This window comes from Dendrobates tinctorius, unplaced genomic scaffold (genome assembly GCF_039654945.1).
Source record: "Dendrobates tinctorius isolate UK_male_01 unplaced genomic scaffold, ASM3965494v1 ptg000103l, whole genome shotgun sequence".
NCBI lineage: Eukaryota > Metazoa > Chordata > Amphibia > Anura > Dendrobatidae > Dendrobates > Dendrobates tinctorius.
The window spans coordinates 40,927,107-40,944,543 of NW_027361771.1; the positions used below are offsets into that span (position 1 = coordinate 40,927,107).

Below are 17,437 nucleotides of genomic sequence, written 5' to 3' on the forward strand. Positions count from 1 at the left end.
ATCAGGTACTCAAAATGTCCCTCCGGAGTATTAAACACCGTCTTCCATTCATCCCCGTGCTTGATGTGAATAAGATTATACGCCCCCCTGAGGTCAAGCTTAGTAAACCAGCAGGCACTCTTAACTCTGGAGAATAAATCAGATATCAGAGGTAACGGGTACTGATATTTAACCGTCATCTTGTTAAGGGAACGATAATCAATACACGGTCTTAATGAACCATCTTTCTTGGCCACAAAAAAAAACCCAGCACCTAAAGGTGACGAGGATGGTCTAATATGACCCTTCTCCAACGACTCCTTAATATAGGATCGCATAGCATCATGTTCGGGTACAGATAAGTTGAAAAGCCGATCCTTGGGAAATTTACACCCAGGCATCAAGTCAATTGCACAGTCATAACTCCTATGAGGAAGCAAAGACGCAGACTTACTCTGACTAAATACATCAGAGAAATCAGCCAGATAATCAGGAACATCATGAGACTGAGGAGAGGTGGAGAAAACAGGAGCGTCCCTAAGAACACACTGACAACCCCAACTCACCACAGAGACAGATTTCCAATCCAAAACTGGGTTATGAGTTTGCAACCAGGGGAACCCCAGAACAATAGTATCATGCAAATTATGCAGCACCAAACATTTACAATTTTCTTGGTGGTCTGGGGCAACTCGCATTATCACCTGGATCCAAAACTGAGGTTTATTCTCCGCCAAAGGAGTGGCATCAATACCCCTCAAAGGAATGGGCATCTGCAGAGGCGTCATGGACAAACCACAACGTTTAGCAAAGTCCAAATCCATCAGATTCAGAGCTGCTACTGAATCCACAAAAGCCTTAGTGGAAAATGTGGACAAGAAGCAGATCAGAGTAATTGCCAAAAGGAACTTAGGTTGTATACTGCCCACAGCAAATGTGTGTGCAAAACATTTCTCTCGTTTAGGGCAGACAGAAAAAGTACGAGAGGCATCTCCACAGAAAAAACACAGCTTATTGCGCCTTCTAAACTCCCGACGTTGCGCCCTAGACAAAACCCCATCACATTGCATAGGTTCAGACGTTTGTTCAAAAAGTGGCAGCGCCTCCCGTGTAGTTTTACGTTCACGTAAACGCCGATCAACTTGAATGGCTAATGACATAGAGCCATCCAGACCAGAAGGAACAGGAAATCCCACCATAACATCTTTTACGGTCTCTGACAAACCTTTCCGAAAGAGAGCCGCCAATGCACTATCATTCCATGTAGTAAGGACTGCCCACTTTCGGAATTTTTGACAGTACAACTCTGCAGGATCCTGACCCTGGTCTAATGCCAACAGTGTTCTCTCAGCTTGATCAACAGTATTAGGTTCATCATACAACAACCCCAAGGCTTGAAAAAAATGCATCCACATTAGTCAAAATAGGATTTTCAGGTGTCAGAGAAAAAGCCCAATCCTGGGGATCGCCGCGCAGCAAGGAGATGACAATTTTAACCTGCTGCACAGAGCTCCCCGATTTATTAGGCTTCAGGGCAAGAATTTACAATTATTGTTAAAATTCAAAAATTTAGACCGATCCCCAGAAAACATATCAGGAGTAGGAATCTTAGGTTCAGCAGCATGTGACTGAATGAGGTAGGTGGTGCACTTCAGCAGCAAGTTGCTCCACACGATCAGGCAATTGCTTAATCTCCATTAGAAAAAAAAAAAAAAAAAAATCCTCCTACGGCCCCAGAAAAAAAAAAGAGAAAAAAATATACCAAAAAAAAAAAAAAAATTCTGACACTTTTTTTTTTTCTTTTCCTTTTCCCTTAAACAATCTTTCCCTGCTTTTGAGTACCCTAGAATCTGCGGTATGGCTGGTGATTCTGTTTTGAATGGGTCACCGAGGAGGAACAACAAAAAGCTAAGTCCCAGAAAACCAGAGAGGTTGGTCACTATGCAGATTGCAAATCCCTGATCTTAACCACACAACTAACAGTAGCAGTGGAGCGTTCCTACATTGTTCCTAGACGCCTCGTCACCGCCGGAGGACTACATAAACCTAAAGCAAGAAAAGGGAAAACTAACTGCCCCAGAGCAGACCCCAAAGGAAAAGACAGCCCCCCACACATGTATTGACGGTGAAACAAGATGAAAACACAAACACAGGCAGGAAAATAGGCTGAGCAAACGATGGGGCCCGACTAACTAGAAAGGACAGGAAAGGAAAGCCACTGTCTGCAATCTGCCAAAAAACCCTATCAAAAATAATGTCCAACACGTCTGATAGCAAAATTAACCCTGAAGTCACTAGACTTCTCCCACTATATCAGCACTCTGAAATATTCTGAAACATAGCAAAAAGAGGCCAATCTAATAAGGGACAAAAAGGCAAATTGGCAAATACAGATAAATAGGAGTGGAAGTTCAGCATAGCCCCAGCAGGGGCAAGCTGACCACACAAGAAACTGAATTAACCAACAAGCGCAAGTGTGAACATTAGCAAAAAACAAACTTAACTTAAGAAGACTGGAAGAGAGCTGAAGTCCAAGACCTGAGAAGCAGACTGAATCACCAGCACTAGGATAGGGCGTCGGCTGTCTTATATTCAGTCTGATACTCCAGAGATCCAATCGTTATCCTTCTCATCAGGTGGCAGATCACTACCACTTAAACCAACCTCACTACCTCCTGTCACCACCAGAGGGAGAACGGAAGGAGAACTCTCAACTGGTGGAGCAGAAAATGAGCTCATAACAGAGCGCCATTTTAAAATTCAGACTTTGATGGAATGTTCTGCGGGCGTCATGTTGCGTTTGCAGAGTCCCTGATGTGCCCCCCACAAGTGACCCCATTTTGGAAACTAGACCCCCCAAGGAGCTTATCTAGATGTGTAGTGAGCACTTTGAACCCCCAAGTGCTTCACAGAAGTTTATAAACGCAGATCCATGAAAATAAAAAATCATTTTTTTCCTCAAAAATGATTTTATTTTCCCAAGGGTAACAGGATAAATTGGACCACAAAAGATGTTGTCCAGTTTGTCCTGAGTACGCTGGTACCCCATATGTGCGGGGGAACCACTGTTTGGGCGCACGACAGGGCTCAGAAGGGAAGGAGCGCCATTTGACTTTTTGAATGGAAAATTAGCTCCAATCGTTATCGGACATCATGTCTTGTTTGGAGAGCCCCTGTGTGCCTAAACTTTGAAGCTCCCCCACAAATGACCCCATTTTCGAAATGAGACCCCCTAAGGAACTTATCTAGATCCATAGTGAGAAGTGTATAACGCAGAGCCGTGAAAATAAAAAATAATTTTTTCCCCCTCAAAAAATGATTTTTTATCCCGCAATTTTTTATTTTCACAAGGGTAAAAGGAGAAATTGGAACACAAAAGTAGTTGTGCAATTTGACCTGTGTACACCGATACCCCATATGTTGGGGGAACCACTGTTTGGGTACATGTCGGGGCTCGGAATGGAGGAAGCACTGTTTGACTTTTTGAACGCAAAATTGGCTGGAATAAATGGTGGCGCCATGTCGCGTTTGGAGACCCCGTGATGTGCCTAAACAGTGGAAACCCCTCAATTCTAACTCCAACCCTTACCCCAACACACCCCTAACCCTAATCATAACCGTAACCACAACACACCCCTAACCCTAACCACAAGCCTAACCCTAATCCCAACCCACCCCTAATCTTAACCCTAATTCCAACCCTAACCCCAATTCTAACCCAAATGGAAAAATAAAAATATTTTTTTTACTTTATTATTTGTGCCTACCTATGGGGGTGATAAAGGGTGTCTGTATTTACTTTTTTTTAATTTTGATCACTGTGAGAGTTTATCACAGTGCTCAAAATGAAAAAATGAATCTGCAGGCGACAGATTCCGTCAGGCGCACTGCGCATGTGCCTGCCATTTTCCAAGATGGCGGCGCCCATGATCTGGGACGGTGGGACAGCCAGAGGGACATATGAGGTACCGGGGGGGGGGGGGGGGGGGAAATCGGAAGGTGGGGGGAAGCGGATGGCGACGGCCCGACACACTGCTGCCGTCCGTCGGTGGCCGATCCCCCCTGCCAGTTGGTGTGGGGGGGGGCGGATCTCGGTCTCCAGCCATGGTAGATGTTATTGCAGCATTGGCCATGGCTGGATTGTAATATTTCACCAAATTTCATTGGTGAAATATTACAAATCGCTCCGATTGGCTGGTTCACTTTTAACAGCCAATCAGAGCGATCGTAGGCACGTGGGGGCTAAGCCACCCCTCCTGGGGGGAACTACAAAGGGTCCTCTGTGTGCGGGTCGGGTGACCTTTCCGTGACCCCGGTCACCCGACCCGCAGGGGGGCTATCAATTCATGACGCCACATAGGCGTCATGGGTCGGATTAGCACCGACTTTCATGACGCCTACGTGATGTCAAAGGTCGGGAAGGGGTTAAAGTATGTTTTTCTGTAAACGTGACATTTCAGTCAAACGTGATTGAAATCATTCAGCCAGTGTCTGATACCTGCTGCAGATGAATGGGGTAGCATGTGTCCTCCAACAGGTTACCTTTAAATTAATTAATTTGTCCTGATAATTTTAACACACAGAGCCCCATTCTGCAGTCATTGTTTTCTGCATCGTACAAACACTGGAGGGATTAATATGTTAGTAAGATTTTAACTGGTGTAAAAATAACAGCAAACCAACATGACACACATTTGAAACAGCAAAAGCGTTTTTCCAGCTCACATCAGAGCACTAGCAGACTGATAAACTAAACCAACAGAGCATAGATGGCTTTCATAAATGTCACCTCATAGAAGTATTTGGACAGTGACAGATTTTAAGATGTGATGCATAGGTCATCACCTTTAATTCAAGGGTTTTACATAAATTAAGAATTTATTAACAGTGACTACTTTTTTACAAGGAGTAGTTACTCTAATTGTACAAACTAGCAATTGTAAATTAAAATCATGTTTATTATTTTAATATATGGATGCAAATACTTTGCAGGCAGTGATTGCCTGAAATCTAGATTGCATGGGTATAAATTATGGAGTGTCCTTCCTTGTGATGCCTTGTCAGATCTGCACTGAAGTCATCTTTAATTGCTGGTTGTTTGTGAGACTTTCTACCTTCAGTTCTCTTTATTATACACTACTTCTGAGTGAAATCCCATACGTCACAAATTGCATAAATGTAATGTATAAGGGAGAATTTTGTGTGGTGCAAGTTCTTGTTCTCTTTAACCCCTTCATGACCGGAGCTTTTTTCGGTTTTGCGTTTTTCACTCCCCTTCTTTCCAGAGCCGTAACTTTTTTATTTTTCCGTCAATATGGCCATGTGAGGGCTTATTTTTTGCGGGACTAGTTGTACTTTTGAACATACCATTGGTTTTAGCATGTTGTGTATTCAAAAATGGGAAAAAAATTCCAAGTGCGGTGAAATTCCAAAAAAAGTGCAATTCCACACTTGTTTTTTGTTTGGCTTTTTTGCTGGGTTCAATAAATGCTAAAACTGACCTGCCATTATGATTCTCCAGGTCATTACGAGTTCATATAGAAATTATATATCGGCACAGCTGTGAGTGGTGCTCAAGTAGTATCGCAACCCGTCAAATAGTATATAAAGAAAACTTGGCACTCAACTTAGTGAACTGTAATTTTAATGCAGTCCAAAACACAACGTTTCGGTCCCAAAATGGACCTTCATCAAAGTACTGCAATAGACGTGTCAAAGTAAACAATTATACATAATATATTTCCTCAAAGAAATTCAGGAAAAAAGCATGAGATCAAATATAAACTGAAAGCAATAATCGATATAACGTGCATCAAAATTAAATACAAAAGTGTATTGACATAGGTAGGAAGAGGGGTAAATGAGGATAGGGAGAGGAAGAGAACAGGGATACCTACCCGACTGCTCAATGCTTGTGGTGTCCAATATGGTGGATGATGAATGATCTAGAAGTATGAGTAGATAATCTCAGTAATAGTGAATTAACTCAGGGTAAGTATGTGGAATAAGCCAACATACCGTTAGTTAATAGATATTCCTTCAAGAGGTACCAGTAAGTGGTCAGTCAGAATGCTGACCCTGAAAGAACAAATATGCCACTTTGACTATGGTGAGTCACTACAGGCACATGGGAAATAATGTCTTATGTATGGCATCTACCAGGTGGCTATGGTGCATTTAGCATAGAGTTCAAGAGTCCACTTTATGCAATGAAGGACAAAACTGGGATATATAAGCAAAATCAATTTCAATGTGTGAAAAGTGATAACAGCGCAAGTTCTAAAGAAAGATGTGGGTAAATCAAAGTGCTCACTTGTATTATTCTAGGCACTCTTATGAGTCCAGATGATATAGTAGTGGAACTGACCTAGAAGGGTAATGTGCTTTATTAATGCCAAGTTAAGAGCAAAATTTAAGTGTGCAAAATTAAAGGTCTTACCAGTGGTGGTCAGTGGGGAATATGCCTGGCTTACAACGAGGTGTCCACCGCTTGTTGGAGTGAGAAGCATCTCTAGGACGCTATTAGTAGGAGAGAGGTGGAACAAGTATTAGTGCTAGAACAGGAAGTGCGTCACAGGAAGTGACGTCACTATGCGTTCCACCAAGCCAAAAGCTTGCGTTCCAGGCGCCATCTTGATTCAATGTGAGCAAAACTATGAGAAGGTAAAAAAACAGTGCTGTGTGCAATAAGTAAAGAGGTCTATGAGTCAGTCGAGCAGGGGGTAAAGCCATAGGGTCCAGAGGGGCAGGTCAAGCAGGGAGATTGCGAGGAAATCAATAAAGGCGGCTTTGTAGAAAAAGATAGAAGTATCAGTACAATAGTAATGCATACATATGATAAATTCGTCGAGTGGGTAATAAAGACAATGAAATGACAATTGTAACAGAATGAAATGAAATGTTCATAATGAGAACAGAGTGCAAATATTGAGATATACACTTAAATAAAGGATTGTAAATTGTACACCCTATTAAGTTCCCGTGGGATAGGGTTTGTAACTGGTGAATCCAATAGGATTCCCTTTTCTTCAATAAATGAATACAGTCACCTCCTTTAACTGGGCAATGGTGTGTCCCTTTGTGATGAAATGAAGTGGTAATGGTAATATATTTTTGCAGCGGATGGTGGTTTTATGCTTTGAAATCCGATCTTTTATTGGCTGTGTTTTTTCACCTATGTACAGTAGGCCGCAAGGACATTTAATAAGGTAAACGACATAGGATGAGTCGCAGGTGGAGTAATCCTTCAATATGTATTTCTTTACCAGAATGAGGGTGATAAAAGGTGTCACTTTTTAGTACGTTGTTGCACCGCTTGCAGTGCAGGCAGGGGTACATGGACACACGTATCTTAGTGCCAATGTCGGCCCTGACAAGTGAGTCTCGGATATTGGGAGGACGTTTGTATCATAGTAAAAATTGATGTTGAAATTCACTGACATTGGGGTATGCTGTCCTAAGGAGCTCCCAGTGTTTCCTAATTGTTTGATGTAAAATGTGTACATAGGGATGGAATGCATGCACTAAAGGGATCCTTTTTCAACAGATCGGTGTGGACTGTCAGATGGTTTCCTAGTCTTATTCCAGAGAAATGTATATTTTTCTTATACGTAAATGAGCTGTTAAGATCTACGGGCTGGACACAGATCTGCATGAAAATCTGCTTACATGAGAATAACATGAGACTCGGCACTCGTTGGTATACAGTTTAAGATGCCAAAAACGTTTATTTGGTGCAATCCAAAATTGTGAACGCAATATAGCAATGACGTTTCTGTCTACCATCCACACTTTCATTAGCTTTCATTTCCCAGGCAGACAGGGTTGCCATATCGTTGTAATACAGCAGAGCTGTGAGAGCAGCAGCACATCTATTTGAAGAAGACAAAGTTCAGTTCTCCTGCTCTGTGTTTGTTATTTGTCTCACAGTGGTAATGCCCCCTTTATGCAAAATAAAGCTCTGGAGCATCATGTAGAGTAGTGTGCAGCCCATAGATATTTTTTACATATGAGAAAAAAAACAAAACGTTTTTTCTGGAATAAGACATCAGATTACAGATATCAAAGTATTGTATTCAGCTTCCCATGACCTGCATACCCATATAGACAGCTTAGGAAGACAGCCAAGATAAATCTTCAGCAGCACACCGCTCCCAGGTTTGTCAAAGACAGTATTCTCCTGAAGAATCACAGTTTGGACAAGTGGAATGGCTGCGCTTGCTTTATTCTGAGAGGTGTAACTGTTTTAATTCTCCACTGATGGAGTTGTATCGTGGCTCGTTTGTTGCGGGACAAGATGACGTTTTCAGCAGCACCATGTTTATTTATATCCATCTTTTTGATGGCGTGTTACTCCACTTTTTGTTCCTCGGTATGATGATAAAGCATTGGTTTTTGCCTTTTTTTTTTAATGGAGTTCACCAAAGGGGTTAACTAGTGGGATAGGTTTATACGTCGGGTAGTTGTGGACACGGCGATACCAGATATGCGTACTTTTATTGTGTAGATTTTTTTTCATTCAAATATTTAGTGATAGACTATATATTGATTTTTTTATTATTTTTGTTTTTAAATATTTTTACAAAAATTTAATTTTTTTTTACTTTTTCCTAACTTATACACTTTGTCCCACTATGGGACAATCATTTTTTTGCAGGCTGATCGCTTCTATAGAATGCAGATGAAGCAACATCTGCTTGCCATAGAAGCTGTCAGTGCTGCACTGGCACAGGGAGACTTGCTGATCATGCACTGAGCACGATCAACAAGTTTCCTTGCTCTGATGAGCCGGATGTTGTCATGATGACAACCGCTCATCATAGCAAAGATCGGGACGCCGCAGGGTCTCCGATCCAAAGGCAGTCAGCCCTGCGCCGGCTCCCGGAATGCTGAAATCTTGTTTGATCACAGAATTTTGCGGGTTAAAGTGCCGGGAGCGGTCTGTGACCGCTCCCGGCACCTAGTGCTGGGTATCAGCTGTGAGAATCAGCTGATACCCTGCCACAATGGGAAGCACAACCCCCCGCCCCCACCGTGAGCGCGGCCGATCGCGATGACGTACTATCCCATCCATGGTCAAATTGTGCCATATCACATGGACGGAATAGTATGTCGGATGTCAGAAAGGGGTTAAAGGGAACCTGTAACCAGGTTTGTCCGATAAAAGTTACGGTCACTGCCTTTCAGGGCTTATCTACAGCTTTCTATAATGCTGCAGATAAGCCCCCGATCTGACCTGCAAGAGAAGAAAAATAACTTATTACACTCACCTGCGAGGCTGTCTGGTCCAATGGGTGTCGCAGGTCTTGGTCCGATGCCTCCCATCTTCATGCAATGCCGTCCTCCTGCTTGCTTCATGGCTCCCCAACAACATGCTCCCTGTTGAGGGCAGAGCAAATTCCTGCAGTGCGCAGGTGTTGGGCCTCTCTGACCTTTCCTGGCACCTGCGCACTATAGTACTTTACTCTGCCCTCAACAGGGCAGATAAGTACACGTACGCAGGATCGAGATGACGGGGCGCCATGAAGCAAGCTGGAGGGCGGCATCGCAAGATGGGAGGCGCCGGACCAAGACCTGCGTCACCCCTTTGACCGGACCACCCTGCAGGTGAGTATAGTTATTTTATCTTCTCTTGCAGGTCGGATCGGGGGCTTATCTCGAGCATTATAGAATGCTGCATACAGCCCTGAAAGGCGGTGGCCATAACGCGTAGAGGCCAAACCTGCTGATAGGTTCTCCTTAATAATTAACTTGTGGTTGTCGAGAATTACAGCTGGATCAGCACATCATTTGTCACAATCTCTCACAGTCCTGAATGTTAAGGCTAAGTGCACACGTACCGGAACTCTCGCGGAAATTACCGCGAGAATTCCGGAATTCCAGTCAGCGGGAAAATCGCATTTTAAATTCCCGCGATTTTCCCGCGGAAAAACTAGCATTTTGCAAGCGTATTTAGCTTGCAAAATGCTAGCGTTTTCCAAGCGATCTGTAGCATCGCTTGGAGAACTGATTGACAGGCTGCTCACACTCGTCAAACATAGTTTGACGAGTGTGACCAACTTTTTACTACTGAGGCTGCCTATGCGGCATCAATAGTAAAAAATGTAAAAAAAAATAAAAAATGGTGTTATTCTTACCTTCCGACGTCCCGCGCATCCGTTCCCAGTAATCCTTTGCGAAAATGCCCGCGATGACGTCCGTTCTCGCGGGATCGCGATGTCTCACGGTAATTCGCGATGACGTCGCGCGAATGACGAGACTTTGCGATCCCGCGAGAACGGACGTCATCGCGGGCATTTTCACAAAGGATTACTGGGACCGGGAGCGGGAAGACTGCGCGGGACCTCGGAGCGTGAGAATAACAATATTTTTTATTTTTAAATTCTATTTTTTACCGGGATATGGTACCCAAAGCCCGGAGAACAGTCTCCTCTCCTCCGGACCGTGGGTACCATCCGCATATGTTCTGCTTAGGGTATGTGCACACGTAGTTTTTAGTCTCTGCGGATTTTGTAGAGAAAACCGCAGGAAATCCGCAGGACAAAGTGCTGCGGTTTTTCTGCGGCTTATCTGCGTTTTTTCTGCGGTTTTGCCCTGCGGTTTTACACCTCATAATGGATGAGGTGTAAAACCGCAGCGTTTCTGCACCAAACAATTGACATGCTGCGGATTGTAAACCGCAGCAAAACCGCGCGGAAAAAAACGCAGCATGTGCACAGCTTTTTTTTATTTCCATAGGAAATAAAGGTACTGTACAACGCAGCAAAATCTGCTGCGTTTCTGCAGAGCCAAAAACGCTGCGGAAACGCAGCAGAATCCGCAGCGTGTGCACATACCCTTACTTTCCGCATGGTGTGCACAGCCACATGCGGGAAGTAAGCGGAACAATGCATTCCTATGGGTGCGGGATCGCTGCGATTCCGCTAAATTAATGAGCATGCTGCGGTTTTTACCGCGAAGCGATTCCGCGGTAAAAACCGCAGCATTAGCACAGCATTGCGAAATCCCATAGGAATGCATGGGATGCTTATTTTTCGCGTCTTCGCGGCAAAACCGCGCGGTTAAAACCGCCGCGGAAATGCGAAAAAAACGCCACGTGTGAACTCGGCCTAAATGTAGGGGGGCATTCCTGAGCCCTGATATCTAACACGGAGCTCACGTACTGCAGACCTTTATGAGCAATGTGCTTCCGAAGTAACAGAGAAAGGCTTACTCGTGTATCACTGTTCGACTTCACAGTCCTTTCAAATGCATCTCTGGTGCTTTGTCGTTTCGGGGCCATCTTTCTGTCAGTTGGGTTACCTGGAAAATAAACAGAAATCACTTTGTGGGCTACTTGCAGAGCGAGCACTGAGCTCCTGACAGGGCGTGACCGAGCGGGGTCACATGACTCCTCCCGCCAGAAGCAAGGCTATGGCACACGGGCGCAGAGGAAGCAGCGCTGGTCACGTGTTCTGTGCAAGGGGCTACAACACGTACAATAAATAGCGCCGCTGTACTGTCCGCGGGACGCCGCTGAGGAAGGGGGCGTGGTCACTCAGACGTAAGGCGAAGTGTCGTGTCCTCCAAACATTGATGGACTATTGTGAGAGCGCCTGTCAGACGTTTGGGGCGGGGCTCTTGTGCGTCTGCATACCTGCGTGTTCCCTCTTATTTATATTATTTGTGTACCATCATTTGTTATTATTTGGGAGGTGTCTGATACGGTATACAGGGATTTACAGGCTGGAGTAGTTCATGGGCCATCTTACCAGCTGGCACTATTAATACGGAATAGGCTTCTGAGTGACCCCCCCCACCCCTGCCTTACACTTCTCTCCAGGGGCGTCCGGCCAGTAACAACGACCCTCAGAGGACGCTGGCAGACCCTGCTTATAGGGGATCATGACCCTTAGAGGACGCTGGCAGACCCTGCTTATAGGGGATCATGACCCTTAGAGGACGCTGGCAGACCCTGCTTATAGGGGATCATGACCCTTAGAGGACGCTGGCAGACCCTGCTTATAGGCGATCACGACCCTTAGAGGACGCTGGCAGACCCTGCCTATAGGGGATCATGACCCTTAGAGGACGCTGGCAGACCCTGCTTATAGGGGATCATGACCCTTAGAGGACGCTGGCAGACCCTGCTTATAGGGGATCATGACCCTTAGAGGACGCTGGCAGTCCCTGCTTATAGGCGATCACGACCCTTAGAGGACGCTGGCAGACCCTGCCTATAGGGGATCACGACCCTCAGAGGATGCTGGCACACCCTGCTTATAGGGGATCACGACCCTTAGAGGACGCTGGCAGACCCTGCTTATAGGGGATCACGACCGTTAGAGGACGCTGGCAGACCCTGCTTATAGGGGATCATGACCCTTAGAGGATGCTGGCACACCCTGCTTATAGGGAATCATGACCCTTAGAGGACACTGGCAGACCCTGCTTATAGGGGATCATGACCCTTAGAGGATGCTGGCACACCCTGCTTATAGGGAATCATGACCCTTAGAGGACACTGGCAGACCCTGCTTATAGGGGATCATGACCCTTAGCGGACGCTGGCAGACCCTGCCTATAGGGGATCATGACCCTTACAGGATGCTGGCAGACCCTGCTTATAGGGGATCATGACCCTTAGCGCACGCTGGCAGACCCTGCTTATAGGGGATCATGACCTTTAGAGAACGCTGGCAGACCCTGCTTATAGGGGATCATGACCCTTAGCGGACGCTGGCAGACCCTGCTTATAGGGGATCATGACCTTTAGAGAACGCTGGCAGACCCTGCTTATAGGGGATCATGACCCTTAGCGGACGCTGGCAGACCCTGCTTATAGGGGATCATGACCCTTAGAGGACGCTGGCAGACCCTGCTTATAGGGAATCATAACTGTTATGAATGAGTCACCGTAGGAGGCAAAAACAGAAATACTAGCTAAGTCCAGAAAACCAGAGAAGTTGGCAGCTATCGGATTGCAGACCCCTGAATCTATCAACAACAACTAGCAGTAGCCGTGGGGGGTTCCTACGGTGCCCTAGACCCCTCGATCACAGCCGGAGAACTAAATAGCCTAAAGACAGAAAGGGAAATCTAAACTTCCCCAGAGCAGACCCCAAAGCAAAAGGCAGCCCCCAACATATAATGACGGTGAAGCAAGATGAAAAAACACTAACACAGATAGAAAGATAGGCTGAGCAAATGATGGGGCCCAAGCTAACTAGGACAGGATAGAAAAGCTGCTGTCTGCAATCCGCACAAAAACCCTATCAAAACATGAGCCAACAGACTGATAGGGAAAAAAAGCCCTGAAGACGCCAGGCTTCAAAAAGACTATATCAGTACTCAGGTATTTTCTGAAGACAGAGCAAAAAGGAATTCAGCTCACCCTAGCAGGGAATGGCAGAAATCCAGAAAAAACAAAACCAAAACACAAATGCAAAAAGCAGAGCAGAAAACTTAGCTTTTGAGGAGCAGGAATCAGACTGGTCTCCTAGAATCCCTCAGAGAAATCACCAGCAAGGCAGAAGGGCGTCGGCTGCCTTATATTCAGTCAGCAATTCCCGTCACCCAGTCATCATCATCCTGCTCAGGTGCTTGGTAATCAGCCTCACTACCTTCCTTCACCAGAAGAGGGAGTTCATCAGACCTCAATGGTGAAGGGGAAAATGAACTCACAACACATAACCCTTAGAGGACGCTGGCAGACCCTGCTTATAGGGAATCATGACCCTTAGAGGATGCTGGCAGACCCTGCTTATAGGGGATCACGACCCTTACAGGATGCTGGCAGACCATGCTTGTAGGGGATCATGACCCTTAGAGGACGCTGGCAGACCCTGCCTATAGGGGATCATGACCCTTAGAGGATGCTGGCAGACCCTGCTTATAGGGGATCATGACCCTTAGCGGACGCTGGCAGACCCTGCTTATAGGGGATCATGACTCTTAGAGGACGCTGGCAGACCCTGCTTATAGGCGATCATGACCCTTAGAGGACGCTGGCAGACCCTGCCTATAGGGGATCATGACCCTTAGAGAACGCTGGCAGACCCTGCTTATAGGGGATCACGACCCTTAGAGGACGCTGGCAGACCCTGCTTATATGGGATCATGACCCTTAGAGGACGCTGGCAGACCCTGCATATAGGGGATCATGACCCTTAGCGGATGCTGGCAGACCCTGCTTATAGGGGACCATGACCCTTAGAGGACGCTGGCAGACCCTGCTTATAGGGGATCATGACCCTTAGAGGACGCTGGCAGACCCTGCCTATAGGGGATCATGACCCTTAGAGAACGCTGGCAGACCCTGCTTATAGGGGATCACGACCCTTAGAGGACGCTGGCAGACCCTGCTTATACGGGATCATGACCCTTAGAGGACGCTGGCAGACCCTGCTTATAGGGGATCATGACCCTTAGAGGACGCTGGCAGACCCTGCTTATAGGGAATCATAACCCTTAGAGGACCCTGGCAGACCCTGTTTATAGGGAATCATGACCCTTAGAGAACGCTGGCAGACCCTGCTTATAGGGGATCACGACCCTTAGAGGACGCTGGCAGACCCTGCTTATAGGGAATCATGACCCTTACAGGATGCTGGCAGACCCTGCTTATAGGGGATCATGACCCTTAGAGGACGCTGGCACACCCTGCTTACAGGGAATCGTGACCCTTAGAGGACCCTGGCAGCCCCTGCTTATAGGGGATCATGACCCTTAGAGGATGCTGACAGACCCTGCTTATAGGGAATCACGACCCTTAGAGGATGCTGGCAGACCCTGCTTATAAGGAATCATGACCCTTAGAGGACGCAGACAGACCCTGCTTAGGCCTCTTTCACACTTCAGTTTTTTACAATCAGTCACAATCCGCCAGGTTTTAAAAATACGGATCCGCAATTTTCTTTTGAGGATCCGTTTTTTTCCCCATTGACTTCCATTATTGGCGGATATTGACGGATCACCGTCCGTTGCATCCGTTTTTGTGAGGATCCGCCATAATGTTGCTGTCCGTTAACATCCTCAAAGATTGCCAAACGGAGCTTGCAACGTTTTTTTGGCCGGCGGATCCTCCAGACACTGATTTAACCCGAAATTCTGTCTGGGTGCCGGACAAAAAAAAAACATTCTCTCTCTCTCACCTCATTTTGCCTACTACTCCTGGACTACTACTCCTAATATCCCACATCATCCCATCAGCCAGAGCCACCGGACAACTACCATTAATATCCCACATCATCCCGTCAGCCTGGAGTCAGAACCAGGACGCTGAGTGGAACGGTCCTAGCTTCCATACTGGGGATCCCTTTTAGAGAGGCCTGGCGTCAGAACCAGAGCGCTGAGTGGATTTGCCCTAACTTCCATACCAATGATCCCTTTAATAGAACCCTGGGGTCAGAACCACAGAGGTGAGTGGAACTGTCCTAACTTCCATACAGGGGATCCCTTTAAGAGAGGCCTGGGGTCAAAACCAAAGCGCTGGATGGATTTGCTCTGTCTTCCATACCAATGATCCCTTTAAGAGGGAAGATGTGCCTATGGGATGGAGGATGTGTGATGGGTATATGGGCACGGGAGGGGGATTCATTTCTGTCATGTGCTCTCTGTTCCTTTCAGTGGGGCAGACAATGTCTGGGAGCTTATGTTCCCAGGGATGTTAGATTTCTCCCACCATGTCAGTGTCTGCTGAGGTGTTGTCAAGTGGGAAAACTGTTGGTCATAGCAACCAATCACAGCTCAGCTTCTTTTAACCAGCTCTGGTGAAATGAAAGATGCTTTGTGATTGGTTTGTGACACCAACACACACATTCATTTTTATATATAGAGATATGTACTAAAAGCCAATTGTGTTGGAAAAATAATCATGAACGAAACCTTAAGCAAGTATCCCAAAAAGTGATTTCCATGTATATTCCAGGTAACCCAACTGACAGAAAGATGGCCCCGAAACGACAAAGCACCAGAGTCACATTTGAAAGGACTGTGAAGTCGAACAGTGATACACGAGTAAGCCTTTCTCTGTTACTTTGGAAGCAGCACTAACCTATTGTGCAAGAAGGTCTGCAATAAGTGAATTCAGTGTTAGATATCTGGGCTCAGGAATGCCCCCCCTAAATTTACCGTATTTTTCGGACTATAAAATGCACCCTACCATAAGACGCACCTAGGTTTTAGAGGAGGAAGTTAGGAAAACAAAACTGAAGCAAGAAATGTGGTCAATTCTGTACTTAATATCACCTATCCTGGTAAATATGGTCCCCTCATCCCCATCCTGGTGTGCATGGCCCCCTCATCCCTAGCCTGGTGTGCATGGCCCCGTCATCCCTAGCCTCGTATGCATGGCCCCGTCATCCCTAGCCTGGTATGCATGGCCCCCGCATCCTTATCCTGGCAGGAATGATAGCCCTCATGCTATACTGGAATACAGGGTCCCCATTTTGTTCAAGTATTCATGGCCCATCCTTAACCTGGTATGATTGGCCCCCATCCCAGTCCTGGTATGCATGGCCCCATCTTTATCCTGGTATGCATGGCCCCATCAAAGTCCTCGTATGATTGGCCCCCATCCCAGTCCTGGTATGCATGGCCCCATCTTTATCCTGGTATGCATGGCCCCATCACAGTCCTCGTATGATTGGCCCACATCCCAGTCCTGGTATGCATGGCCCCATCCTTACCATGGTATGATTAGCCCCCATCCCAGTCCTGGTATACATGGCCCCATCCTGTTCCTGGTATGATTGGTCCCATCCTTATTCTGGTATGATTGGCCCCATCCTGTTCCTGGTATGCATGGCCTCAACAGGAAAGCTTTAAAAAGAAACATTACACTTACCTTCCTCCGCTCCCTCGCAGTATCCTGCTCCTGTGCCAGCAGCTGCTTAATGCTTGTAAGCAGCACATGGGAGGGACTTCATGCACTTCCCACCAGCAAAGCACAGCTTCCGGAGTACTCACCGGGACTGTTCATCGGAGATAAACATTCACTTCTCTTCAGTAGCGCGCAGTGTCAGCCGCCAGCTTCCTGCTGCGGTGGCGGTCACATATGCTGATACTTAACCTGAATTCTAAATATTCATTTCTCTTAACAGCTGCGACTGTTAAAGGCATATAGCGGCTGATTAAGTCAGCCATTATCTGCCTGGAAAGATGCAGGCAAAAGCAAGGGACATGAATAAAGACATTAATAATATAATAATAAATTTTATTTCTATAGCGCCGACATATTCCGCAGCACTTTACATTTCAGAGGGGATTTGTACAGACAATAGACATTACAGCATAACAATAATCACATAGATCATAACAGATACCAAGAGGAATGAGGGCCCTGCTTGCAAGCTTACAGTCTATGAGGAAAGAGGTAGACACGAGGTAGACATTAATGTATGTCATGTCGTGAAGGGGTTAAGTACATTGACTGTGTGTGGGATTGTTGTTCTACTGCAGAATAAATGTAAGAAGTATC

General features: G+C 46.1%; 2 protein-coding genes across 6 annotated transcripts in view; one reads left to right on the forward strand and one right to left on the reverse strand.

Annotated features, from left to right (window-relative positions):
* The window catches only part of LOC141100081 (centromere protein Q-like), a 67,522-nt gene extending 55,929 nt beyond the window's left edge, over window positions 1-11,593 (reverse strand). For 3 of the 4 annotated variants that reach the window (XR_012234597.1, XR_012234596.1, XM_073588287.1), the window contains exon 1: window positions 11,192-11,401. Coding sequence is in view for 2 of the 4 variants with exons in the window: in XM_073588287.1 (XP_073444388.1) it covers window positions 11,192-11,260 (69 nt within the window). In the remaining 2 variants the exon portion in view is untranslated. Of the gene's footprint in view, window positions 1-11,191; window positions 11,402-11,457 lie in introns of those variants that run through there. The other variant, XM_073588285.1, reaches the window with a different exon arrangement.
* The window catches only part of LOC141100080 (centromere protein Q-like), a 74,450-nt gene continuing 68,398 nt past the window's right edge, over window positions 11,386-17,437 (forward strand). Inside the window, exons 1-2 of one of the 2 annotated variants that reach the window (XM_073588284.1) lie at window positions 11,386-11,521; window positions 15,887-15,975. In XM_073588284.1, the coding sequence (XP_073444385.1) occupies window positions 15,907-15,975 (69 nt within the window). In that variant the 5' untranslated portion in view covers window positions 11,386-11,521; window positions 15,887-15,906. Of the gene's footprint in view, window positions 11,564-15,886; window positions 15,976-17,437 lie in introns of both variants that reach the window. The other variant, XM_073588283.1, reaches the window with a different exon arrangement.